The following is a 27,937-nucleotide window of genomic DNA, read 5'->3' on the forward strand; positions in this document are numbered from 1 at the left end:
GAGGTTCAGAAGAATTAATACATTTTAAAAGCAACTTTAAAGCTTTATAGAAATGCTAGTTATTATTTATCTGTGTTTTTCACTAGCACTAAGTTCTTATATAAGGATTAGAACTGAAGAATACAAGTGTTTGTGCCTAGTTAACATGCCTGACCCTTCTAATTTCAAGCTTTTGAAGGGGGGGCTTGTAGACCCCTTTGTCAGCCTGGTGACACCTATGGACCCCTCCTCAAAATCATGTACTTCAATAAATAAATATAGTTATTATTAAATAAGTTAATTATATTGAAATATGTATTTTTTTCCAAAACAATTTAATGAATCTTGCGGTTTTTGCATGAACCCTGGCTTCTACAGCATCTTTCCAGATGGATTGGTCCATATTTCTCACCTTCTCCTCCATTTTAAAAAATGGAGGAAAATCTCTTACAGGTTCTCTTCCTAGATCCAAAATGGGATAGCCCGAAGATCTGTTCTTGGAATTGTCAGCTGGGGAATTATCTGGAGAGTGGCTATGTGCAAACGAGATAGGTAAACATAAATGCAATTTCCACAACAAATTCTAGCCCCCATCCTCTTCCACACGCAGAACTACATTGTATTAGGCGGGTTTGCATCATTGGAATGCAGTTTCCAGCCAGCCGGTAAGGGGGGGGGGGGGGAGAAGGCGTAGCTAAAATTCCCATTTCCGACCCAGCAGAGGCTGACCGGGCACATGCGCACTAAAAATACGCTCACGTGTTCCTATCCGGAAGCTCTACATTTCTCTGACTCACAGCAGCGAGTTTCCCGGGAACAACCTTGCATCCCCTGCTGTGCCTTGTTGGGGCAGCATGGGGAGGTCCCGGGAGGCAGGCTGGGTGGCGGGCCTGGTGCTCGGTGCCGGCGCTTGTTACTGCGTTTACCGACTGGCTTGGGGGAGCGAAAAAAGCCGGAAGATGGCTACTGCTTGCGAGAGCCGAGGCTGCCCCGCGGGGGCTGGGCTGACGCTGCTCCAGCGGGCATCCCGCCTCCCCGTGGTATCCAGCCCCTCCTCCCCTGCAGGTGAGCGCCCTCTTCCCCCTAACCCCCAGGAGACCCGGGATTGGGGAGGGCGGGCGAGGCCGGACCCCACACGAAGTTTCGTAACCTCCCTGTTGCTGTGCCATCCTCAAGAAATGAGACCCAAAGACCGGAGGCCTGGGCAGCCCACGTTTGGGCGGTGTTTGCAGCCCTGGGAGAACTCAGACTTTGAAATGAATAAGATGCTCCTAATCCTTCGAGGAGTCCGAGCAAAAACCTTGCTGGCCTTGGCTCTGGGCAAGTCACTTCACTTCTACTTGCCTCAGTTTCCTCAGCTGTAAATTGGAAATAATAATAATAGCACCCTACCTCCCAGAGTTGTTGTGAGGCTCAAACTTAGGTGATATCACCTTGAGCATTTTACAGGGTTCCTTTCCTAGAGTTCACTACCTAGCTCCAGATTCTGAAATTGGGAGAAGGGAAGGGCATGTTATATTTCTGCCTCCACCTTGGTGATTTTTTGTAAAGCTATTTTACCAATTACGTGTAATAACAATCTTTCACATAAGTTTCCTGAAAGTTATAAGATCCAAATTGTCTCCCTCCTTTCCTTCCAGGAGATGGTAAGCAATTTGATCCAAGTTATACATGTACTGTCATAAGAGCATATTGTTCATTGTTGTAAGAGAATACACACATATAAACAAAATCCCAAAATAAAAACACAAACTGGAGTGAAAAATCATATGCATTGATCTGCATCCCAACTCCCAGAGTTCTTTCCCCTGAAGTGGATAGCATTCTCTGTCATAAACCCTTCAGAATTGTCCTGAATCATTGTCCTGCTGAGAGTAGCCAATCTATCACAGTTGATTATTCCCCAATATTGCTATTTCTGTGTACAGTGTTCTCCTGGTTCTGCTTATTTCACTCTGCATCAGTTTATGTAGGTCTTTCAAGCTTTTTTCTGAAATCATTAATTCATCATTTCTTATAATAATATTCTGTCACCATCATATACAACAATTTGTCCAGCTGTTTCCCAATTGATGGACATCCCCACAATTTCCAATTCTTTGCCACCTCAAAAAGAGCTACGATTTTTGTACAAGTAGATAGATCCTTTCCCATTTTTTTAAAATCTCTCTAGGATATAGACCTAGTGGTGGTTTTACTAGATCAAAGGGTATGCAGGTCTATAGCCCTTTGGGCATAGTTCCAAACTACCCTTCAGAATGTTTGCATCAGTTTACAACTCCACCAACAATGCATTAGTATCCCAGTTTTGCCATCCCATCCCACCCCCACCCCCAATATGTATTACTTTCCTTTCATATTGGCCAATTTGATAGGTGTGAAGTGGTACTTCATAGTTTTTTTGACATGCATTTCTCTAATCAAGAGTGATTTAGAACATTTTTTCATACAATTATTGAAGACTTTGATTTCTTTGTCTGGAAATACTTGTTCTATCCTTTGACCATTTGACAATTGGAGAACAGCTTTTTTTTTAACTCTTTACCTTCCATCTTAGAATCAAATGATTCTAAGGCATGGTAAGGATTAGGCAGTGGGGGTTAAGTGACTTGTCTAGGGTCACACAGTGTCTGAGATCAGATTTGAACCCAGAATCTCTTATCTCTGGGCCTGGCTCTCAATCCACTAAGCCACCCAACTGCCCCCAAATGGCTTGTATTCTTATAAATTTGACTTAATTCTCTATGTGTTTGAGAAATGAGACCTTTATCAGAGAAATTTGTTATAACATTTTTTCCCAGTTTGATATTTCTCTTCTAATCTTAGTTACATTGATTTTGTTTGTACAAAAACTTTTAATATAGGCAAAAATATTCATTTTACATCTTGTAATGGTCTCTATCTCTTGTTTGTTTATAAATTCTTCCCGTCTACATAGATCTGACAGATAAATTATTCTATGTTCCCCTAATGTACGTATGGTTTCACCCTTTATGTATTAATCATTTACAAATTTCGATAGGGTGTGAAATAATGATCCATATCTAGTTTCTGTCTTACTGTTTTCTAATTTTCCCAGCAGTTTTTTAAAAATTAAATACTGAGTTCTTGTCCCAAAAGTTGGAATCTTTGGGTTTATGAAAAACTAGATTGCTAAGGGCATTTACCCCCAATCTATTCCTTTGATTCACCCTTCTATTTCTTAGCCAGATTGTTTTGATGATTACTGCTATATAGTACAGATTGAGATCTGGTACTGTTATACCACCTTCCTTCACATTTTTCTTTAGTTCCCTTGATATTCTTGATCTGTTGTTCTTCCAGATAAATTTTGTTGGGTTTTTTTTTTTTCTGGTTCTATATAATAATTTTTTGGTAGTTTGATTAGTATGGCCCTCAATAAGTAAATTAATTTAGGTAGAATTGTCATTTTTATTACATTAATTTGGCCTACCCATAAACAATTTATATTTTCCATTTGTTTAGATCTGACTTTGTGTGAAAAAAATGTTTTGTAATTGTGTTCATATAACTTTTTATATGTGTTTTTATGTGCATATCACATATATATATATATATATATATATATATATATATATATATATATATATATAAAAACTCTTTTTGTCTTAACAAGTAGATTCCCAAGTATTTTTTATTGTCTAGTTATTTTAATGTTATTTCTTTATCCCTTGCTGCTGGACTTTGTTCGTAAGGTAGTTCTTTTAAAAATTCTGAATGTAATGGAAACCTTCTGGCTTTTTTCAGGTCTCAGATAAAATCTCACCTAACATAGGAAGCCTTTTTCCAGCCCTCCTTAATATTAATGCCTTCCCTCTGAGATTTTCTCCAATTTTTCCTGTACACATATAGATACATAGATGTGCATGTATTCTATAACTTACTTCATTATACCTAACTAATATCTCCTATATCTTTCTATATAAACTATTCTTCAGGGTTGTGAGTAACCAGATTTTCATGATAGACAGTTATGTTAGTCTGGTATAATTGCTGACTAGAGCTACTGATGAAGATAAAATATTCCTCAAAAGTAAAGGAAATATTGTAAATATGGATAGAAAGATGTAATTTATCTGTATCTATTATATACATATGACAGTGTGTCTTGTTTATACAGAATTTGCATGTTGTCTTCCCCAATTGGGCTATGACCCCCTTTGAGGACAGGGACTGGTTTTGCCTTCATGTCCATCACAATGCACAGTACCAAGCACATAGTAAGGGATTGATATATCCTTTATTTTAAAGGAACCAATTCAGGCCTTGAACAACTCATATGACTTCTACAGGCCTCAGTGTCCTCATTTATAAAATACATCTCCAAGGCCTAAATGTATATTTCCATATTTAAATTCTATAATTCTATGAATTTACTCTCCTATATGTAACTAAAAACCATCCTTGAGAGTCTGGATAATAATCAAATTTTCATAATAAATGATCATGTTAAACTGATATGACTAGGTCATCTCTGAGGCTTAGGTCTAAATTTCCAAATTTAAATTCAATAATCCTGTGAACTTACTCTCATATCTAACTAAAAACCATTCCTAAGGGTCTTGGTATTAACTGAATTTTCGTGATAGACAGTAATGTTAAACTGATATGACTGAAGTTATTGAAGAAAATTTAATATTCCTCAGAAGTAATGGAAATAGGGGGCAGCTGTGTAGCTCAGTGGATTGAGAGCCAGGCCTAGAGACGGGAAGTCCTAAGTTCAAATGTGGCCTCAGATACTTCCCAGCTGTGTGATCCTGGGCAAGTCACTTAACCCCCTTTGGCTAGCCCTTACCACTCTTCTGCCTTGGAACCAAAACACAGTGTTGATTCCAATATGGAAAGTAAGGGTTTAAAAAAAAAAAGTAATGGAAGTAGTTATTTCCCTTCTTGTCAAGGTGTTTTTACTCTGCTATCGCTTAATTTATTTGGCTCTATTAATTCATTTTCCCTGTCAGGTCAGTGATTTTATACCATTATAAAACTAGAAAAGTTTAAAAGTTACTGACATTAAATGACTTGCTCACAAAGAAAAGAGCAATGACTCTGCAGTCAGAGCATGAACTATTACTTAACAAAATGTCAGAAGCCTTAAGAACAGAAAGGTTTCTTTACTCTTTTGTGTATCATGGATCTTTTTGGCAATCTGGTAAAGCCTCTGTGGACCCTTTCTTAAGATAATGGTTTCAAATGTATAAAATAAAATACCTAGGACTACAACTATTACATTGAAATATAATTATCTAAGGTTTTTTTTTAAACCCTAAACTTGAGATTAAGAACCCTCCATAGAAAATGACCTTTAAAATGTTGAGGTGATCTTCCTTGAAGTATCCATTGTATAACATGGCTAAGAATTGCAGTCACTTGTGTATGGATTGCACTGTGTTGATGGGACAGCTCTGTGCTGATAAAGGATTTTTTTTTTAACCCTTAGCTTCTGTCTTAGTTTTCTAAGGCAGAAAAGCAGTAAGGGCTAGGCAAAAGGGTTTAAGAGACTTGCTTAAGGTCATGAGTCTAGGAAGTATTTACAGCCTGATTTGAAACCAGGACTTCCTGTCTCTAGACCTGGTTCTCAATCCACTGAGCCACCTAGCTGCACCCTAATGAAGGAAGGATATTTTAAATAAGGCTTTTTCTTGTTAAACTAAAAAAAAGTTATTATGAATACAAAGGAATTAATAAAATATTTTTTCACTTTTCTCATTGACTAAATATTCTGATTCATTTCACTTAAGGGAAAAGAGTGAAGATTTATTTTTTTCCTTTTTTTTATTTAGAACATTTTTCCATGGTTACATGATTCATGATCCCCCTCACCCCCACTCTTTCCTCCCCCTTCCCAGAGCTGACAAGCAGTTCTGCTGGGTTATATATGTATCATTGTTCAAAACCTATTTCCATGTTATTCATATTTGCAGTAGAGTGAACTTATAACATTAAAACCCTAATCCATATCGAACTATGTGATCATTCACATGTTTTTCTTCTGCATTTGTTACCACAGTTCTTTCTCTGGATATGGATAGCATTCTTTCTCATAAGTTCAAAAAGTGAACATTTATTAAGAACCTGCTGCATGCCAGGTATTGTGCTACATGCTTTATAAATACCACATTTGATTCCTCTAACCTTGGGAGCTAGATGCTATTATTATCCCCATTTTACAGTTGGGGAAACCAACACAGCACTTGGTTTAACCATCTGTCTTTCCATCTTTCTGTGTGACTCTTCCCCTCTCCAGTCATATGTTACTTGAATTATCCCTTTTGCCAGTTCTCTCTTACAGGCCAACTTTGGAAGTATGCTGTATTAGAAGTAGCCTATTTACATTCAAGGGTCTCTGGCCTTCAGAAATTGTATTATAAGATTTGCAACAAGTAGAGCTTCAAAGGGAAGATATCTGTATTGAAAAATAGGCTTTTGTGCCAGGAAGCAGCTTGAGATCATTAAAATCTCCCTGTAATTTCCCTCATTCATTCCATCCAAATGTTCCTTTTCATTTCTCCCAACCCATTTTCTACCCACAGCCAACTGTTCTGACTAGATCGACTGATGGACTCTCAGGCCTTACAACTTCTTGGTACAGTTTAGACCAATAGTTTCCAAATTTTGTTGATCTTGTACCACTATTAGTAAAAAATAAATTAAAAAATAATTTAAGGCCATCCATTCTCAATAAATATTTGTTATTCAGTCATTTTTCAGTTGTGTCCAGCTCTTCATACCCCATTTGGGGTTTTCTTGGCAGAGGTACTGTAATGATTTGCCATTTCCTTCTCCAGCTCATTTTACAATTGAAGGAACTGAGGCAAATAGTAAGTGACTTGTCCACAGTCACACCACTATTGAGTGTCTGAGGCCAGATTTGAACTCATAAAGATGAGTCTTCCTAATTCCAGGCCTGTCTCATTGCTCCACCTACCTGCCCTCAATATATATTTACTCAGTTATAAATTACATGCTTTATCATAATTGTGTAGATTATAAAATTTTACAAAAGAGATTTTTAAAGGATGAGATGAGAATATTTTGAAAATATATTAATGGTATAGAAATAATATTTGCTCTCACTAAAACTAATAATGCAAGCATTGGAAATGTATATACTAAATTACTTTTGAAAAAATCTTTTTATCATTTTGTACAGTGCTTTCAAGTTCTAAGTCTACATTCAATTTTGTTTTGAAACTTGGTTTTAATGACTGTCAGAGCTGAAAAAGAAACTTCATAAAAGCATCTAGATTCAAGTAGAAGAAATATATTATTGGCTGTGCTCACTAAATCTTTATACTCATTGTTCAGTCCATAACCCAAACATGCAGCAGTTTTTATTGAAATTCAGTAATAAATTCCCATCTTTCCAAGTGCTATTTGTAAACTAATTGAAGTGTGAAAAGAACTTTGGAGTTGGAATGCAGATCCAAAAATACTATTTCTCACATTCATTTATTTTAATTTTTATTTGGGGGTTTGATTTTATATTCATATTCTTTTTTGCATGATAATATATCAAACTGCTTATCATCTCCAGGAGAGGGGAAGGAAGAGAAGGAGGGAGATTTGGATCTTATAATTTTGGAAAATATGTTGACAATTGTTATTACATGTAATTGGGAAAATTTAAAAAAAAATTTTTTTAAGAAAAAGAAGGAAAGAGATCGGTGACTAAGAGGCTGTGGAGGGAAAGTATACCAGGGATAGGGACATCTAATGCAAAGGCACCTAGCACAGACAAACGGATGAAACTATCAAGTGCATGAAAGGCAATAATGTGTTAGAAGGTTGGAAAGTTGAGAGTTTTGCCTAGTGATTTCTGTTAAACTTTTAGCATTTTCAAAAACAAAAATCAACAGAAAGGATGACTGGAGAGACAGGGAGGAGTCAGGTTGTAAAGAGCTTTTAATGACAAGCACAAAAAGTGTTATTTGATCCATTTCCCAGCTTGTGTCGCCTCCAGAATTGATTTCTTCTGTGAACTGATCCAGCCATCCTTCCTGACTTCTTAAGTGCTTGTACTGTTTCCTAAGGTAGCTCATAAAGGAGCAGAGGATAAATGTCATTGTCAGAAATAGATCATAATAGAAGTAGAATTGATCAGTATTTCATTTTTCATCTTCATTTTCCCATTACATTCATTTAGGGCTTATCTAAGGGAAGTTCTTGAGCTGAGGGAGCTTAGATGTAGCTTAGATCAGACTATCTGTAGACTTGTGTTTGTCTCTCTGCTTTTTGCTGTTTTGCAAAGAGATGCTATGAATTTCTTACCAAATAAGCATGTCATTTTTCCTTTCCACGACTCTTTTCTCTTTTTTAACCAGAATGTTCTACCAATGAATTCATATTCTAAATTGCTTTGCCTTTAGCCTTGTGTCTGCTTCACAAAGATCTTCTAAGATTTTTTGTGTGTTCTTTTGGTCTCTTTACAGGAGCAATTTTACCTAAACTTCTGGAAATTATATAAATTAAAGCTTTTCCCCCCATTATCTGCCTTTATGTTAAAGTAACTAATTGTCCAATTATCCCAGCAACCTTATTTTCCAGCCTCCTTGGGCAGAACTATACTCTGATCCAGCCAAACTGGCCTTTCTATTAATTAATGTTTGCGCCTTTGCACCATTCCTTACCTCAGAGTCCCTATCTTCCTTTAAGAAGCAGCTCAGCCACTGACTTCCACAGTGAAACCTGTTCTGACCCTTCCCACAACTTTTCTTCCTCTCCCTCACAAAACTGCCTTGTATTTAACCATGTGGTATGTATTTGTATTTACTGACTGTGTCTGTAAGCTGTACATGCTTGTATGTGTACTTGTTTCCCCCATTAGAATATATACTTTTTATAAGTAGGATTCTTTATAATTGTATCCTCACCTCCTCACATTGCCTAGCAACATAGTAAGCTCTCTCTTTTTTTTTTAACCCTTACTATCTGTCTCAATCAAACTGTATATTGTTTCCAAGGCAGAAGAGTGATAAGGCCTAGGCAGTGGGGGTTAAGTGACTTATGCAGGATCTGAGGCCTATTTGAACCCAGAACCTCCCATCTCTAGACTTGGCTCTCATTCTACTCTTAATAAAACTTGTTGATTGAGTGATTGATTCTTCCTAGAATTTCCCCACCTCTTCATCCTCACCAGTGTTGGCGCATAAGCTACATTTATATTCATGGTACTCCTTTTATTTATGCACTGTAAATTCTCTAAGAGTAAATAAAGAAATGCCACATGAAATAGTGTTCATTACCTTAGAACATGCAATAAAAACCATTCTTTGCCTTTCCAAATAAAACTTATGAACCCTCCTTCTGACTTGCCGCATATTTCTTTTGCCTTCTGGTTTTATTGATTACAAAAAAATCAATGTTGATGGAGTTCAGATCTTTAATGGTATGCTGCGTTGCTGGTCACTGGACAGTTTGAATACCTGTAATTAAGTCAGTGTTCTTAGGGAGCCCAAAAACTGTATAATTCTTAGCAACCTTGAAAATAGCCATTTTCTTATAAACAACATATTTCTTCTAAACCATAAACCATTTTATATTGCTCACCTTCTCAATGGTTCAGGAGGGGCTGGAAGGAAGAAGAGAATATAGAACTCAAAAAAAAATTTTTTTTAAGCCCTTACATTCCATCTTATAATCAATACTGCATATTGGTTCAAAGGCAGAAGAGCAGAAAGGGCTAGGCAGTGAGGGTTAAGTGACTTGCCTAGGGTCACACAGCTAGGAAGTGTCTGAGGCAGATTTGAACCCAGGACCTCCTGTCTCTAGGCCTGGCTCTCAATCCACTGAGCCACCCAGCTGCCCCCCCCCCCAATTTTTTTTTAATTGTAAGGGGTAGAAATGTGGGGGGGGGGGGGAGTATAAAAGGTTGGACTGGATTATTTAAGAATAGGGTCACCAGGAATTTAATTCCAAAGAGATTTATTTTGACTATTTATAAAATATAGAAAGAGTGAAAAGAAAATCAGAAAGGATAGGGTAAGATATCTAGGCTACACATTAGGTATTTTGCTCAGGCCCTGGCTCAACCCAGGCAGGGCTAATTAGGCTTTAGCCAGAGGGGCCTCAGCCTTGAGCTGAGGACCTGAGGATGCAAGAAGCCTCTTTCTCAAGAGGGTAGGTCCCTCCTGAGGCTAGTCTCAGAAAATACAAGGAAAGGGAGTTGGCCTTTCACTCACTCACCACTTGTCAGTCCAAAAGGGAAGCAATCTGAGATCTCAAGCCTGAGCTCTTCCAAAATCAAGTCGAAGACTGAAGAAAGTCCTCACAGGAAGAGCTTAGCATTTTTTAAGATCATTTCTTTTTGTCACTTCCTGTGATTTCCTTCCATTTACGTGTACCAATTACAGCTAAAACTTTGCTTAGGACTGCCCAGGGGAGAGTCAGTTGATTCTGATTCGTCAACCACTGTTGCACACCTGGGTCACAGACCTCCCCCACTCAAGTGTGAGTGGGGTGGATACACTTTTGGTAATTAAATCTAAAAATGAAAGGGGGAAGAGTTAATTTAATCTTCACATAATGAATGTTAAAATAGAGTGCACTGTAATACACTCTATGTAATGTAATAAGGCATCTTAGGAAAATGTGTATTGTATAGAAATATAGTGAGATTTTGGAAAGTTAGATTTCATGAGAGAAAATATTAAAGAAGATTCTATTTGAATGAATTTATAATATTTTAACCAAATTATGTTATGTAGAAACTTGGTTTTGGGTAGAGATAGGATAGCTGTTTTCTAACTATTTGAAGGCTTGTCTTTTAGGAAAGTGAGATTAGATTTGCTCTGTTTAATCCAAGAGTTCAGAATTAGGAACAATGGTTGGTTTGGAGAGGTGGGTTTAGGCTAGATGTAAAGAAAATTTTGAGCCATTTAGAAGTGGAATGAGTTGACTTAGAAAGTAGTTGACACCTCATCTCTAGAAGTCTTGTAGGTGACTGTGTCCCACAGAGGTAGTAAAATTCATCATATGGGTTGCATTAGATTCCTAGCATAATAACTTTAAAGTTTGAAAGGGCCTTGGTGCCCCAGCTAGACCAACCACCTCATTTTACAGATAAGGCAAACAGGCCACCAGAGGAGCTAAATAACTTCTTTATCCAAGGTCTCCTGGTAAATAACAGGATCTGAACCCAGATCCATTGTGGTGATTCTAGTCTTTTGGTTTCTTTTTTTCCAAAAATATTTATAGGACTTGGACATATAATCTAATTCTATTATTTCATTTTACAGATGAGAAAATAAGGTCTGAAGTGATAGTCATACTAGTAGTAGATGACATCCAGAAATTAGACCGGGTCTCCAGATTTCCAATACGGTGATTTTTGCTTTGCACTATACAGTCCCTGTGTTCCTTTTTAATCCTAACCTAATATGGGTCTATTAAGTCTTATAACCTCTTTGAATCTCCTTCATCTCTACAATTGGGCATAAAGAGACAGTGAATTAGATTACCTATAAAACTTTAAAAAAATCTGTTTCATTGATTCTTTTACTTAAAATTTTTAAACATAAGTATATCTTTTGTGAGAAGGCTATTGGACATAGACTTATACATAGTGATTTAATCTATAATGATTTGAACTGAAGTCCTGTTTTGTGGAAATAAGTGCAAACTGAAGGGATTCATTTAATAAATGTCCAGTGCAATAAATCGTCCGACTCTCTAGATTCTTATGACAGTGAATTGATTATCCAACTGCTAAAAGCTTTCTCTCTCATAGGGATATCCCATAATCTATCTGAATCTTTCCCTGACCATGTACTCAATAGTTACTCAATGATGTATTTTTAATCACTTTTTAGCATTATGTCATAGGCCAGGGAAGAAATTGTGGAGTATTATTGTTTTCATGGTTGTTAATGGTTTAGGTTTTTGTTTTTTAAATTTTTTAGCAAAATACCAGTTAAGCCAGGGTATTATATTGAATTCTATTGGTGGCCTCTAAATAAGTAAAACATAGATAGATATAAATATGTGCTATATGAATGAAAATACTCATGTGCAAAAAATATCATGCCAGGGTCTGGGGATGCAAATAGAAAAATTTAAAAAGCACTTGTGCTCAAGAAGCTCACACTTCTTGGAAGAGATAACATATAAAAGAGATTAATTAGAAGAACCTAGAAATTCTGAGCGTATCACAATAGAGCGGATAGCAAGGCTCAGGGCTCCTCAGGGAATATCAGCAGATCAGATAGTTTTGTTGGCAAGTGTTTCAGTGTAACACTCTGTAAGTGTCCACTTAAAAATGCTTTTAGTTTGATTCATATCATAGGATTTGGAGCTAGAAGAAACCTTAGAGGCCATGTGTGCATATACACGAAGGAGACTAATTGAATTTTTATTTATCATAGTCTACCTCTGAATGGACACATTGCCACATTACCATAACTAAATTTGCAGTATACATAATTTCTGAGACATAAATAAAAGTTTGCAAATCTTCATTTAGGATTCAATTCAGCCAATATTTATTAGGAACTGTGCTAATGTAAGTAATATGAGATTTCTAAAATGGCTTCTGCTTCTGAATCACTTAACATGTCAGAATTCATCTGTGTCAAACAATTGATGTAAGAGAATTCCTTATATAACCTGGCGGCACATGTGAGTGGAGAAAAGAGGACAGAGTCGAGGTGGGCTGGTAGTAGAAACCTTAAGATTTCAAAAACACAGTTTTTAAAGACATGCCCAAGTATGAATTCGGCATCTAGATGCCACAGGGGATAGAAACCAGGCCTGAGGTCAGGAAATTCATCTTCCTGAGTTCAAGTGTGGCCCCAGATACTTAAAGCTCTGTGACCCCCCCGCCCCCTGAAAATCATTTTACTTTGTTTGCCTCAATTTCCTCATTTGCCAAAAATAATTTGGTGAAGGAAATGGCAAAGCACTTCGGTATCTTTGCCAAGAAAACCTCAAATGGGATCACAAAGATTGAACAACAGATTTTATTTTAGTTACCGACACCATTTCATAGTTGGCCTATGGTCAGAAAATAATAGTTTGAGGGACCAGTTAATGTAATTGGCTTTTCTTTCTTTCTTGACAGAGGACAATTGTACCAAATCGTCTACTATACTGGATGCACAACATCTTAAAAAACTCATTTGCTTGCTAGAGTCAACCGAGGATCCTTTAATGCGTGAAAGAGCTTTGATTACACTGGGTAACAGTGCTGCGTTTTCAATTAATCAAGTAAGTAAGCTAATCTTACAAAACAGGCTTTCTTTTTGCCTATTCCACAGTAGAATCAACCATGTTAGAGAATAGAAAATAAATTTATTTAATTGGAAATTGCAGGCCTTATTGGACCTCTGGAGTGAGGCTTTGTGTGTGCATGTGTGTGTTACATATTCTTTTGACAGTCTGGTGAAATCTATGGACTCTTTCTCACAATAATCAGTTTTTTTAATTTTATAATTAAAGGAATTGCTAAATTTCAGTTAGACATTTGTGAAAATAAAGATATATTTTTTCCCCATCCAAGTTCTTGGACTCCCTAAATCCTATCCATAATTCCAAGATGAAGAACTCATTAACCATTATCTGTCATGCTAACAACAGGCATTCCTTCCTCTCAGTTTCTCTTGAGTTACCATCAACCAGGTTACTAATCTCAAGAAGGCAGTCCTTCTAAGGGCTCTATCTGTAATTTTTAAAAATGTTTATGTATATAATTTTATATAAATTTTATAGTTAATATGATTATAATATATCATTATACAATATTATGATATATATAATTATAATATCTGTATAGTCAGGCAGGTCTAAGAAGCTGGTGGTATAGGGGCTTTTCTGCCCTGAAACCTATTTCAAAGTGTGAGGTAGTAGCTTTGTGGGGCTTCCAAAAATCAAGGGAGCCAAGGGAGTATGAGTTTATCCTTATTTATACTATCCTAATCCCTACAATCATAATGCCACTTAAAGAACAAAGCTTTTTAAAATTACCATTTCAGTGCTCTACAGTATACTTTTTTTAAAAAACCTTTACCTTCCATCTTGGAATCAATACTGTATTTTGGTTCCAAGGAAGTTGGAAGATTTGGGTCCTTCTAGTCCTAGCTGTACTACTGTCTGACTAATATACCTCTATTCCTTGGGGCTCAGTTTTGTCATCTATAAAATGGAGGAGAGGGGAAGAGTTTCAAGTTGTACATCCTCTCAAAGATCCCTTGCAGCTGTAACATTTGGTGATTCTAAGTCCATTAGGAATTCACATCTCTGAAAATTTGGTCACTAGTGTATTTAAATTAGTTGCTCCCCCCCCCCCCCCCGAATTGCCATGTCTTATATTCCTCAAGTGTATGAAATTTTTAATCTTTTAGAAATGGAACAATGAAAGCAATGCTCTTACGTGATCTGGCCATGAGGTATGAAAGACCAGTCAATGTGAAGTTAGAGGACCTATGTTCAAGCCCTTATTGACCAAATTACAAAACTTCTCTGGACTCAGTTTCTTTTATCACTTTGGTGGCTGGGGGTGGGGTGGGGATAGGAGTCAGGTGGTCTGGGGGATTTCTAAATTTCCTTCTAGCTTCAGATCTGTAAACTTATGACCAGAAACAGTGGGTCTTTTATGTAGTTTATAGTCTCAGCTACTCTGTCAGTGACAGATTGTTGGTTTGCAAACAGATCAATATGTCCAGGAAGCTGTTGTATCTGATAATCACTGCCTGATGGTTTATTCATTTCAATGAAAAGTCTCCTTGGTAGCTGTTTCTGAAAGTAGCACACTTCCCAGCAGTACTAAAAAGCAAACTTTAAATAGTTCCTTCTTTCATATTTCCTTTTTTGACTTCCCAGAATGGAGAAATGAGCATAAGGCTTTTAGTCAATTTTTAAATCATATTTTGGTCCAACCTGTTTTTTCTCACTTATACCCTAGCTTGTAAAGATTTAGAATGAAGGGAGGAAAGCCAAAAAATTAAGAGTACTCATCATCATTACATATATGCAAATAAAGGTGGTTTGTTTATTAAATAGTGTTACTCAGTAAAACTCAATTATGGCAAAAAAAATTTTTTTACTAATTTCTTTTCTGTCATGTTGGCTTGTCCCAGGAAGATTACAGTTATGGGGATTTTTCCTTTTATAAGCATTTGAAGCAATTGATGTTTTAGTGGGGGAGTCAAGAGGATGCTTAATTTGTTCTCAAAATTAGATTACCTCAGGCAGGTCATACCAATTTTCATGTTTGCACATAACATAGGAATTGAAATGCTTGTTTCAAAGAAGTGACATTTAATTACATTTATATATTGACTTGAGACCCTTACATAAACTGGGCAAATTTGACTTTTTACTCCATTGCATTGCTTTAAAGAATAACATGGTGCATATAATAATAGAAAATTGTTTAACTAGCATTAAAGCAGTCCTTTAATAGCTATCATTTATATGGTGACTCCTTTGTGTCAGGCATTGTGCAGAGTGCTTTACAATTATCTTATTTCATCATCACTAAAACCTTGGGAGATGTGTGCCATTATTACCTCCATTTTACAGTTAAAGAAAATGAGGCAAATATAAGTCACTTGCCCAAAGTCACACATTTATTGTCTTATATTAGACAGGAATTTGAACTCAGATCTTTCAGACTCCAGGCCCAATGTTCTATGTACTTCTTTACCTTGAGTCTTTGCTTTTGTCTATACCTGTGGTTTCATTTCCTATACTCCTTCTAAGTCTTGCAGAATTGCCTTGAGTAAACTGAGAAGTTAAATGAAATCCAAAAAGTATGAATAGAGAAGCTTTTGGCTTCTATAAAAATTTAAATGGTGAAATCATAATCTTATTTCCTCTTTTTTAGGATATTATTCGTAATTTGGATGGTCTCTCAGTCATTGGAAACATACTGAAAGATCCGAATCCCAAAGTTAAAGAGAAGGCTTTAAATGCACTAAATAACTTAAGTATGAATGTTCTGAACCAGAGAGAAATTAAGGTGAGTTACATTAAAACAAAATAATTACAAAATGTTAAAACATAAAAATTATTTTTTTTAATTGGGAATTCATGACTAATCACAAAGCATTTATTTACTGTATACCAGATACTATACTTGTAGGAGGTCAAAAAAAAAAAAAAACCTTTGGAGAATGGACCAGCAGAGGAATGGAACCAGACAGGGTTATCACATCATCTTAGAGCCCAAAGAATCTTCTGACTTCTGAAGTACCTTGTGTATCTAGATTTATGACCTTTTTTCTTTGAAAATTCTTTATTCTTTTTACTTCTACTATAAAAATAGAACTTACTGCTCCCTTTTGTTTTCACATGACTCTCATGTCCAAATATGTCCCCTACCTGGACCTTTCCTTTGTAACCAGAGGGCGGGGGAGACTCATTAAGCACAAGCTCATATATTGGCCATGTCTGACATGCACACCTTATGTACTCACCTTTTTTCTGTGGCCACAATTTTCATGATTATATAGCATTATTTTTTCATTTATATTATTGTCATGTGTGTTCTGAATTTTTCCAGTGTTTCTCTGAATTCCTCATGTACATTTCTTCTTATAACACAATAATCCTTTATGTTCCTATAACAAGTTTGTCTAATCAATCTCAAATATAGATAGACTGACTTTATTTTCACTTCTTCTCCACAACAAAAAGAGAACCTATGAACATTTCATTGTATGCAGGATATTTGTGTCTGTCTTTGACCTCTTTGAGGTATACGCCTTATAGTGGGATCTCTTACTCTTTCAGTGCCTTCTAAATACTTTAGAGATTTCTCTCATGCCTGCCCTAAACCTTATAAAAGCCAGATCCTTCCAATATAATCTTCTATGACATAAATTCAGGTCCTACTCACTGTCCTCATCTGTTTCTTCTGAATTCATTCCAGCTTATCCTTTATTAAAAAATTGACCAGTACCTCTATATAAAGCACAGATAAATTAAGAGTCTTAGAGAGCTTTCTAAAATACAAAGTTTGACTTTTAAGTTCATTTTGAGTATAATTTAATTGTTTATAAAATAAAACATATTTTCAGAATACTTTTGGATTTTCTGAAAACTTGATAGGCCCTGAAGTTGCTTTTTTGCTAGTAGTTGATAATATTTTGAAGCAGTGTTAACATAACTAACATCTCATATGACTGAATTAATTTTAAAAATACTTGGTTTTTCCTTTTTCCATTCTGAAAAAGCTAATTTTAAAATCTTCCCTATTTTTCCAGTTTTTTATTTACCCTAACAAAGCTTTGGGGATCCTTTAGTTAGGGGCTTTTTACAATAAGGTGGTCCTACTAATCAGATATTTTTAAAAAGCTTCTTTCTTTGCTGAAGCAGTTTAGGATGGGTTTATTTCATCCTGGATCATCAGTAGTATTTCTGAGGCTCCAAAGTTATTGTTTTTATGTCTTTTCTCTAGATATATATCAGCCAAATCTGTGAGGAGACCATCTCTTCTCCCTTGAATTCAAATGTGCAGCTGGCTGGCCTGAGATTATTAACAAACATGACAGTCACTAATGACTATCAGCACTTAATTGCCAATTCAATATCAGACCTCTTCAATTTATTATCTGTGGGAAATGAAAACACCAAGGTATGAAACCTCGTTCTTAACTTGATTGAGATTACATTTCCATTTCTGTAGATTGTTGATTTCACTGGACTCTTTTTTGGGCAAAATGGAGAGATGTGAGCTAGTTGGTAATATAATAAAATAGATTCATGCCTGATTGACTAATTCTGTGGAAGCTTGGAAGGATCTAATCAGTAGAATGCTCCAGAAAGGAGCTTCTAGGTGAGGCATACTTGAAGATGGTAAGTTCGAAGTTCAAATATGGCCTCAGATACTTCCTAGCTATATGACCCTGGGCTGGCACTCTCCCTCTCCCTCTCCTTCTCCCTCTCCCTCTCTCTCTCTCCCCCCTTACCTTCCATCTTAGAATCAATACTATCACAGATGATATGAGAGTATAGAGAATTCTAGAAAATTGACTAAAAAACTAGTTGAAGTAATTCATAACTTTAGCAACATTGCAGGATACAAAATAAATCCACATAAATTATTAGCATTTCTATATATTAACAACAAAGTCCAACAGCAAGAAATAGAAATTCCATTTAAAATAACTCTAGACAATATAAAATATTTGAGATTCTACTTGCCAAGACAAAAAAAGAATTATATGAACACCATTACAGAACACTTTTCACACAAAATAAAGTCATATACTTTTTTGCTTAAACCCTTACTTCTGTCTTAGAATCAATACTGTGTATTGGTTCAAAGGCAGAAGAGTAGTGGGAGCTAAGTGTCTTGCTCAGGGTCACAGCTAGGAAGTGTCTGAGACTAGAGTTGAACCCAGGACTTACCATCTCTACTCCTGGCTCTCAATCTACTGAGCCACTCATCTGCCCCCCTGGGCAAGTCACTTAACCCTAGTAGCCTACCTCACTCTTCTTTTGCCTTGGAACCAATATTTTAGTATTGATTCTAAGACAGAAAGTAAGGTGTTTTTTTGTGTTGTTTTTTTTTTTTAAGAAGAATTATGCCCCAGGGTTTTGTGCTTGTCCTTAAGCCATTTGACATTTTTATTATTAACTTAAAGGTAGGAATGACATTCTTAGCAAATTGGAAGATAGCAGAAAGATGAGAGAAATTAAAAACCCTGCATAGGAAAATCGGGATTCAGAAAGATCTTGATAGGTTATAACTCAAGGCCAAATCAAATATGATGTAAATTAGTAGAGATAAATGTTAAGTTCTACACTTGACTTTAAAAAAAATTGACTTCACAAGTCAAGATGGTATAACTATTGTTAGAGATGTAAGGATTTCAGTGTCATGAAGGTTCACTATGAGTCAGCTGCCAGATAAGACATCGAAGAACACTAATTACAGCTTAGGCTGAATTAAGAGAGGCAAAACATGAAGGAATAAGGAGGTAACATCCACCTGACAGGCTGCTCTCTTAGACCATATTAGGAGTATTGTACATGGTTCTGAGTACCACATATTTTAAAAGATACTGAGAAAGGGGGCAGCTGGGTTGCTCAGTGGATTGAGAGCCAGGCCTAGAGACAGGAGGTCCCAAGTTCAAATGTTCAGACACTTCCCAGCTATGTGAACCTGGACAAATCACCTGACCACCATTGCCTAGCCCTTGCCACTCTTCTGCCTTGGAACCAGTACACAGTATTGACTCCAAGATGGAAGGTAAGGTTTTTTAAAAATAAAAAAGATACTAAGAAATTGCAGGGCAACTGAGAGGGAGAGGGATCTTAAGATCCTGCTTCATAAGAAGTGGTTGGAAGAACTAAAGATTTTTAGCCTCTAGAAAAAGTGAAATAGAACAGGACTTGAGAGCCCTCTTCAAATTTTTGAATGACTGTCATATTCATTTGATTCCAGAAGTTGGATGGGTGGAAGTAACTACCTGGAAAATTTAGTTTGATGTAAGAGGAAAATTTATGCCATTTGGAACAATCCAAAAGTGGCTTTGGCTTTCTTAGAAGGTAGTGAGTTTCTTCCCTACTTGAGGGGTTCACACAGTCTGATGAAAATGCAATCCACAACCAAAGAATGAACAATTAAGAGTCTTACTGAAGATCAAAGCATGCCATTTTTCACTTTATTTTCTTCATGATTTTTTTCTTATATCTGCAGTTTGTGTCTCCTTTCACAGCATGAGGAGTTTGGAAGTATATATTACATGATAACATTGTCATAACCTATATATCATACTGTTTACCACCTCAGAGAGGAGGGAGGGAAAGAATCTGAATCACAAAATATCAGATGATAATGGTTAAAAATTGTTTCTACATGTAATTGGAAAAATATATTTTAAATTAATTTTTAAAGTAGACTGGATGATTACCTAATAATTGTGTCATAGGAGGATTTCTTTTTTTCAAGTGTGGGTTAAACTAGATGGCCTCCAAGATCACAACCTCTGATATTCCTGGAGAGTATCTTCAGGATGATTTATAGATGAAACCAGATTGATATCATAAAGCATTTTTCATGTTTCAAATGGATTAATCTATGTAGATAGGATCTTACTTAGATAGAAATAAGCTCTAAAGTCCAAGTAGTCCATCGTGGATAAGAGTGACTCCTCCAGACTGGCCTTTCCATCTTTATCAATGCCTTGTTCCATTTTTCCCTTCGTTCTGCCATCCCTGATATAGTAGACCTGACAGTGTCACTAGCTGCTACAGACCTAGGAGAATCCCCTTCCATTGTCTCTCCCTCCTCCTTCCTGCCCACCTTCCCCTTTACAACATGGGCATTCCCATTAGTTCCCTGGCAGCTGCTGTGGCCCTTTGGGAAGCTCTTTCTGGTTCCTAGTTGGCTTTACTGCTCTTGGACTAAATGATCTCTTGCATCCCTTCTCCTTTGAAGTCCTTGGATCGTCCATTCTCCTCTCCCTCTCAATTTTGGCTTCTCTCTTCTTTGGCTTTTACTTTTCTGCTCAGCTGGCTGGCTCTTGGAGCTTCCTGACTAGCTGCTGAGAGTCCACCTTTACCCCCAATCTCAGCCCTTTCTTCATCATACATGGGGCAGTACTTTTGTTCAGGCCAATTTGGCCACCTTCTGCCTTCTCAAGTACTCTTCTCTATGCCTTCCTTTGCTTTCTACCTCCCCCTCTTCTTGAATTCTAATACTAGCTTTAGGGAATGAAGGAATGGATGTGACTCCCAATGAGGTCATCCTGGTCCTTCCAGATGGGTCAGTATTCCAGGCCATTTAACCAAGGGCACTGAACACTGCGTATCTGTTTTAAAATGTATTTTATTATTTTGAAAGGCAAAGTTATTGGCATAGTATTGCCTTTTCCTTACTTTATTTTAAGTCTACATCTGTCATGAGTCACTGGCCAAAAAAATTCATTACCAGTGGCCAACCCTTCCGGTAATGAGCTTCTCCAAAATGTAGTGAGGTGGGCACAGGAGGTTGCCAGGACTAAATCTTCCGGCATTCCTGCCAGAATTTGTGCTCTGCTGGCATAGCCTTCAAGGACCTCAGTGCCACAGAAGGCATGGGAATTGGCTTGTGAAGTCCATTTTGGAACCTAACTACATTTTCCAACATTTCTATGAGAAAAAAGTACATTTTGAGTTTCAAATGGCTGATTTGCAAATGACCTTTTGGAATGTCAATTTTTCATAAGCACTTAGCCGGATACATAATTGCCTTTTCATCGGGCAAATGAAACGGTCACTAGAATGTTGGAAAAACTCTACCCATTGGGCCTTAAATACTGTTTCTTTTCAGGTAATAAACCCATGGTACCATCACTGAAACAGAAATAACAAATATTTGTGTGATCTGTTAACATAAGATGGTGCTTTTTGCCCATCAAGAACTCACCCCGGAGATTGGAGGTGGGTAGCAACCAGCCTCAAACTAAGATAGCAGTACTTCATGCAATCACACAGTGGTAACTGAGGGGCACCTTACAATTCTTTCCAAACTTTTCATTTAGCTATTAAAGGAACTGGCCAACAGAAGTGACTTGCCCAAGATGACAAAACAAATCCTTAGCAGAAGTAGAACTAGAACTCTACTCTCTGGATTCTCTGGCCACTACCCTTTCTGGGTCATGTATTATCTGGCTTTCAGTTACGCTCTTGGTGTACTGTTCATCTCTGTCTCTTCTATATCATACATCCATGTCCATTTTTTCTAAGGTGACCCATTCACTCTATGCTAGTTTGGGGATTTATCCCCAGAAATGATCAGAGATTATCCAGTCCAATTCCCTTATATTATAGATGAGGGAATTGTACCCAGGAGAGGGTGATGTGCTTTTCCCAGAGTCAGGCAGATAGTAAGTAATAGAGCAAACAAAAATCTGTAGAGCAACAAGTCAAGAACTCTTTTCACTATACTGTTGCTACTTTGATTTGTTGATTTACACATTTTTGTTTGAAGAAAACCTAATCCGTCTTAGTAGTTTTTTGTCTTATCTGATTCTTTCATGTTTGCTTCACATTTCCAGACCCATTCCTTATCACATTTTATAAACTTTTTGTCACTGTTTTCCCCAAAGTATAATGATTAACTAATGTTGAAGACAAGTTTATTTTTCTGAAACAGGTACTTAATACTGTGCCAGATGAATGTTTCTTGAAAGAATTCTCTTTCCATCTCTCCTTAAACATTTACAGTTTCAAAAGGAGAAAGACTAACACCCCCTTTCAGTCTGCCATTTTTATTGTTGGATATGATTAGCTTATACAAAGATAGATTTACAAAAAGCTATTTTTACCCTACGACTAGTGTTCTAACACACAAGATGTTATCACTTTGTCATGGTGTAAACAGTCCTTCCCAGCTTGCAAATTTCTGTAGTCTCAAGTAGTTCATTTTTAAACAGGTTAGTTTTAATGAGATTTAGTTCAAAAGAATATTTAATTTGAATATTTTTATCTTTCTTCCAGAGTTAAGCAATGAAGAACTTGATATTTAGATTCTATAAACAAAATAACTTGCTGATGACTGTGGTTTTTATATCTCTCCCCCACTTCTTACACAGTAAGCCATCCCTTAGGAAAAACAATCAAAAAGAAATAGAAGGGGGGAAATGCTGTTCAGCAAAACTAACCAACACATAAATCGAGTCTGATGACATGTACGGTGCCCCACACCCATCGTCCCCCTACCTTCTAAGGTAGAGCTGTGCATCCTCTTATCTCTTCCTTCCAGCCAAACTCATTATAATTATACTATGTTTAGATGCAGTCTTTCTAGTTCTCTCTATTAGCATCCCTGTAGTAGTAGTTATTTTGCATGTTGTTTTCTGGATTCTTTTTATTTCTCTTTGCTGGCAGTTTATATCTTCCTGTGTGCCCATTTAAAAAAAACAAAAACATCTTTATAATTTTCTTATTTGTTTATTTATATCATTTTGTCATAACCTTTTTATCATTTCTTAGGGCATCACATTCATGCACCCAGTCAATGTGGCATCTACTTTATTTCCAGATCTTTTCTACAACAGAGCAAACTGCTGTATCTATATGAGTGCATAGTAAGCCTTTCTTCCTGTCTTTAAATTCCTTCAGATATAGGCTCAGCTGTGGGATCTCTGGATACGGACTTGTTTAAAAATTCAAGTGATAGTATTTTTCCATGTGGTTGTGAAAGGTTTTCATGCAAACAGATACTTTTCCAAAGGTTATAGTCTATTATTAAACAAAACAAAAAACAGAATTACTTATTTAGCCTTAAGTGTCCAAACAGATGAATTAAAGTCAAGAGTATATTTCAATGTGTATTTTTGCTAAAATTACTAAAATATAAATTTACTAAAAAATCTTGCCTGCTTCTCAATTAAAAATAATTCTTATGATAAATTTGTAAGTTCATAGGATCATCATATCCAACCCTTCATTTCACAGATGAGGAAACTGAGGGGCAGCAAACTCAAATGATCTGTGCGAGGTCGAGTAGCTCATAAACATTTGGGGCAGAATGTGAATATCAGTCTTTTTTTTTTCCTTTAAACCCTTACCTTCCATCTTGGAATCAATACTGTGTATTGGCTCCAAGGCAGAATAGTGGTAAGGGCTAGGCAATGGGGGTCAAGTGACTTGCCCAGGGGCCAGCTACTCTGATAATTAGAATATAATCCCCTTAGACTCTCCCACCAAGAGAGAATGCCATCTATGCAGTTCTCAATCCTGGAATGTCAACTGACAATCCCTGGAGCTTTATCACTTCCAAATAAATGGATAAAACCAATAAAATCTGTAAACCTGTAAAAATGAGGATCAAAGCCTAAACCAAGAGTGCTTTTAAGGCAGAGCAGCATCCTAGCATAATAAATAAACTTTATCTTATAAATATTGAAAGCAGTAGGACAACCAGTTACTACGTGCCAGACACCCTATTATGTTGAAATTCAAGTTTTTTTAAAGTCTTTGCCCTCAAAGAGCTCACATTCTAATGGGGTAGACAATGCATAAAAAAAAAGTGGCTGGTGGTGGGGGTTCGACTAGAATAGATATGTTTGGGGAAAGATTGAGAAGTCATCTGGGTTATTACTGTCATTCAGTTGTTTCAGTTATGTCCAACTTTTTGCGACTCCCATTTTAGATTTCTTGGCAAAGTGGTTTGTTATTTTCCAGTTCATTTCACAGATAAGGAAACTAAGACCAGCAGGGTTATGTGACTTGTCTGAGGCCAAATTTGAATATTTGATAGATGGGGATTAGGGGAAGGGGAGAATTTGAAGAGAGATTTGGATATTCCATCCATTCTTTGGTTCAGTGCCAAGGAAGAAAGAAATTGGAAGTTGTATGGATTTGAGCCAAAGGTCTAATCATTAAACAATGGGAAGGAAGTGTAATTCTAGCGATTTTAAGTCTTTGGGGTTAGTTTGTTGTTTTTTATTTGTCTCCACCATTTGGTCTTTACTCATTCCTCTCCTCTCTGCCCAACGCTGTCTCACCTACCTTTCTGCTGTTGCTCCTTTGACACACTACTCTTTATAAAAGGGAATGAAGAATGAAACAAACCACTTTTGTGGATTTAGAGTATAACATCCTTATTGGAAGTTTTGTGGTAGTCCAAAGATATATCCTGTTTTCCTGAGAAGAAACTGCGATCTTGTCTCTTGATTCTGTGGGAGTTATGTATGAGATGCTAGTGAGAACTACTGCAGTTTTCTGTTGTTTAATCCATGTTTTCTGAAATTTACACAAATAAAGTTAATTTACTCTGGTGATATAATAGTTATATTAGACGTCTTTCTTTTTCTTTAAGTTTCAAAAATCTAAAATTTATTATTTATTAATAATAACTTATTATTATTAAAATGTATTAACAAGTATTCTTATTTCAGATTCAAACCCTAAAGGTGCTTTTGAATTTGTCAGCAAATCCGACCATGGCAAGAGAACTTCTTAGTGTGCAAGTAAGTATTTTATATGTTCACTCATTTTGTTTTAGGCTCTATAGCACATGTGTATTTAATCACCAAGAAATGTTAGATAATGAAATCAATCACTATAGATCAGTTGAAAAATAATTTTAATATGGACATTTCAAACCACTCTGGTATAGGAGAACAATTATTCTGAAGAACAAAATATACATAAAAAATTTCATTTGGTCATACCATTTCATTATTCTCTGAAAGAGCCATTTATTAATAGTTTAATGTATGTAGGATAAAATTTCATTTTTCACTGTGAACTTTATGACATGAATTATCATTCTAAGACTACTTCTGTCACATCAAACAATGGTGAATTTTTTTTAAAAGAACAACATGGATTTTTTTCCCAAAAAAATTAAGCCACATCCTGATATTTAGAATGTGCATCAGTCTAAAATTCCATGTCAGGCCTCTTGTTTCTAACAGTATAAAAAGTACATTCCCTAGAAGATTTTATACAGGAATATGAGAAATAATTTCATAAAAAAAAGATGTTCTTATGAATTGAGTTGTAAACTATTTTCTGTTATCTTTGGAAATTTTAAAATATTTAAAGTACATAACCATTAAAATTTTTGAAAGGTAATTAATTTTTAAATAATTTATTAATTAACCACTTAAGACAACCTAAACTGGTTAGTTGGTTCCCTCCACAGTCCAAAAGGGACCATAGGAGAATAAAAGAGCCCAAACTCCTATTAGCCCAAATATAGTGCGATTATTTTTTTCCCTAATATGTACCTTTGAAAGTCACATTGGCACTGTATTCAAGCACTTCCAGCTTGAAACCATAAGTTGTGTATTGTGCACCTCAGCATACATAAAAAGCATGACTACCTCTCAGGGTAGATGGGAAATGGCAACCAAAGCCTGTTTATTTTGATATTCCATCAAATGTCACCATTTATACTAAAGGCACCAAAATCAGTGTTGATTAAAACTACTGGAAATGAGAAAACTAAAATGACTGTAAAGCTTGCAGCCACAGCTGATCAGCAAAAACGGACTCCTTATGTAATTTTAAGTCATAAAACATTACCTAAGGAAAAGTTACAATCAGGAGTGATCTTTCACGTGCAGGAAAAGGGTCACCTGACTGAAAATGTGAAGAAGAGAATTGCCGAAATGCACTTGGACCTAGTTGTTATTCTAGTGCCTGTATTATTCACAAGTTAAAAGAAAGTTGTAATTTAAAAGGCGAAAATAAAATGGGCATTTCCTTTCTGAGTTACCCTTCAAAATACTTTGGGGTTGCATTGTATTTGGGCTAATATGGTACCTCTTGTGACTTAACCTTTCAGTCCCTCCCCTCGACATCCCAAGATATCTCTGACTGGTAAATATTCACTGAGGAGGTAGACTTAGGAGGAGGTAGACTTAGAGACCATAAGTCCTTCCTCATTACTTCATGCCAAGAAGAAGCAGGACCCCATATGCTCTTTCCATCCCACCTTGTAGCTGGGTCAATTCAGCCTGGCAGCAGAGATTGTTGACTTGCCCTACCAATAACCCCTTATTCTTTTAAGATATAAAAAGGAGGCAGGACTCAACTCAGTTTTGTAGTCTGGTGTTAGCCTGACCTTAGAATTAGACTATTCTTGGCAAGGGCTAAAGGGAAAATAATTTCATAAAAATATCTCAATTCCATATTTAATTTCAACACATACAATTATTACATGTCAGGATATATGTAAGATAGGATTACATATTAAAATCCTAAATTTTTATTTTAAAAAATAATACTTAATTTTATTTTCTCTTTTAGGTACCATCATCATTGATTTCCCTCTTTGTTGGAAATATAGAGAATGAAATTCTTCTTCGTGTCCTTACACTCTTTTTAAATTTAAATTACAGTATAAAACAGAAAGAGAATGAATTTGCCCAGGATCAATTTGATAATGATTCTCTTTTCTGTCTACTTTATGGAGAATCTACAGAGTGTACTGAGAAACTCCTATCCTTATTATATCACCATGATGTCAAAGTGAGAGAAAAAGTTGCAAAAATAATAACCATGCTTTGATTGGCCTTGTATTCCAAAAAAAATTCATAAGTAATTTACTCAATGTTACAGTCCATGAGCAAGATAAATGGTTGTGAAACTGTTCTGTCATTCACATAGTTTGGGACTGTCACCCCCTAGATTACAATGGTGATTACAGGACTTTGGGGTAGAGGAAGGAAATTTATTTAGGAGTGTTGTTCTTATTGGCAAAAAATAAGACCATGGTTCTGATAGGCCTTTTGCTCAGACGTTCTTGTCATTTACTGTGACCAGTGGAGAAGGTAGGCTCTGAAATTTTTTAGGATTTTAGAACAGTAAAATAAAACTCAGAGAATGGGGTCCACAATTCACAGAGTAGGAAGTAAGGACCCTGAAGGAAGGTATCTGGGAATTTCTTTGTGACTTTCTGGTCTAAAACAGGCATGAAGGCCTTGAGGCCTCCAGTCCTGGAGAGCTAATTCAGATTCATCTTCTCTTGCTCATGTGTAGCATGAGGTATCTACTACCTGAAAGGGAATCTGTATTGATTTTACCCTTGAAGCCTTGAGAAAGTATTGTGGGCTAAAACATACAAAACCTCACTTGCTAAACAGGAGTTTGTTATCTGAAAAGCAGAAGAGTAGGATCCCTTTCCAACTCCATATCTATGAACTGACAGTTGGACCAGAACAGAAAACTTGAGTTTGCACCAAACAGGGCACCATCTTAGTTCTTTCTGAAAAATGAAATGGATTTTTCATATGCTTTAATTTCAGCATATGCTATTTTAAATGAATTGTCTTTTTAAGCAAAGGACTCTTTAAAGTGATTATTATTTGGTAGCATTTGAAGCATATTTATATAATTCACTCATTGTCTTTATATAAAGATGTTTTTGTTTATTGAAGTTTATTTTAAGATATGTTAAGTGACACTTATCTCAACCAAATAAACTTTTGGTGGCTTGAATATCTATTCTTGATTTCTTATTTATCAGTACATATTTCTGAAATTGTCAGCCAAGTAT

General features: G+C 36.2%; 1 protein-coding gene across 1 annotated transcript; it reads left to right on the forward strand.

The window, feature by feature from the left end:
• Positions 1-722: 722 nt before the first annotated feature.
• On the forward strand, positions 723-27,879 carry ARMC10 (armadillo repeat containing 10). The gene is made up of 6 exons (XM_007504059.3): positions 723-1,044; positions 13,055-13,200; positions 15,818-15,952; positions 17,393-17,569; positions 24,828-24,899; positions 26,689-27,879. The coding sequence occupies exons 1-6, from the start codon at positions 834-836 to the stop codon at positions 26,947-26,949; spliced, it is 1,002 nt and encodes a 333-aa protein (XP_007504121.2). The 5' UTR covers positions 723-833; the 3' UTR covers positions 26,950-27,879.
• Positions 27,880-27,937: the final 58 nt, after the last annotated feature.

Source organism: Monodelphis domestica, chromosome 5 (assembly GCF_027887165.1).
Source record: "Monodelphis domestica isolate mMonDom1 chromosome 5, mMonDom1.pri, whole genome shotgun sequence".
In the NCBI taxonomy this organism is placed as follows: Eukaryota; Metazoa; Chordata; class Mammalia; order Didelphimorphia; family Didelphidae; genus Monodelphis; species Monodelphis domestica.

Bases quoted from the DNA above. Each gene is read 5' to 3' on its own strand.
- ARMC10 (XM_007504059.3), top strand. From the start codon at position 834: ATGGGGAGGTCCCGGGAGGCAGGCTGGGTGGCGGGCCTGGTGCTCGGT. The intron at 15,953-17,392 runs GTGAGTTACATT...TCTTTTCTCTAG, and splicing joins TGAACCAGAGAGAAATTAAG to ATATATATCAGCCAAATCTG. The intron at 17,570-24,827 runs GTATGAAACCTC...TTCTTATTTCAG, and splicing joins TGGGAAATGAAAACACCAAG to ATTCAAACCCTAAAGGTGCT.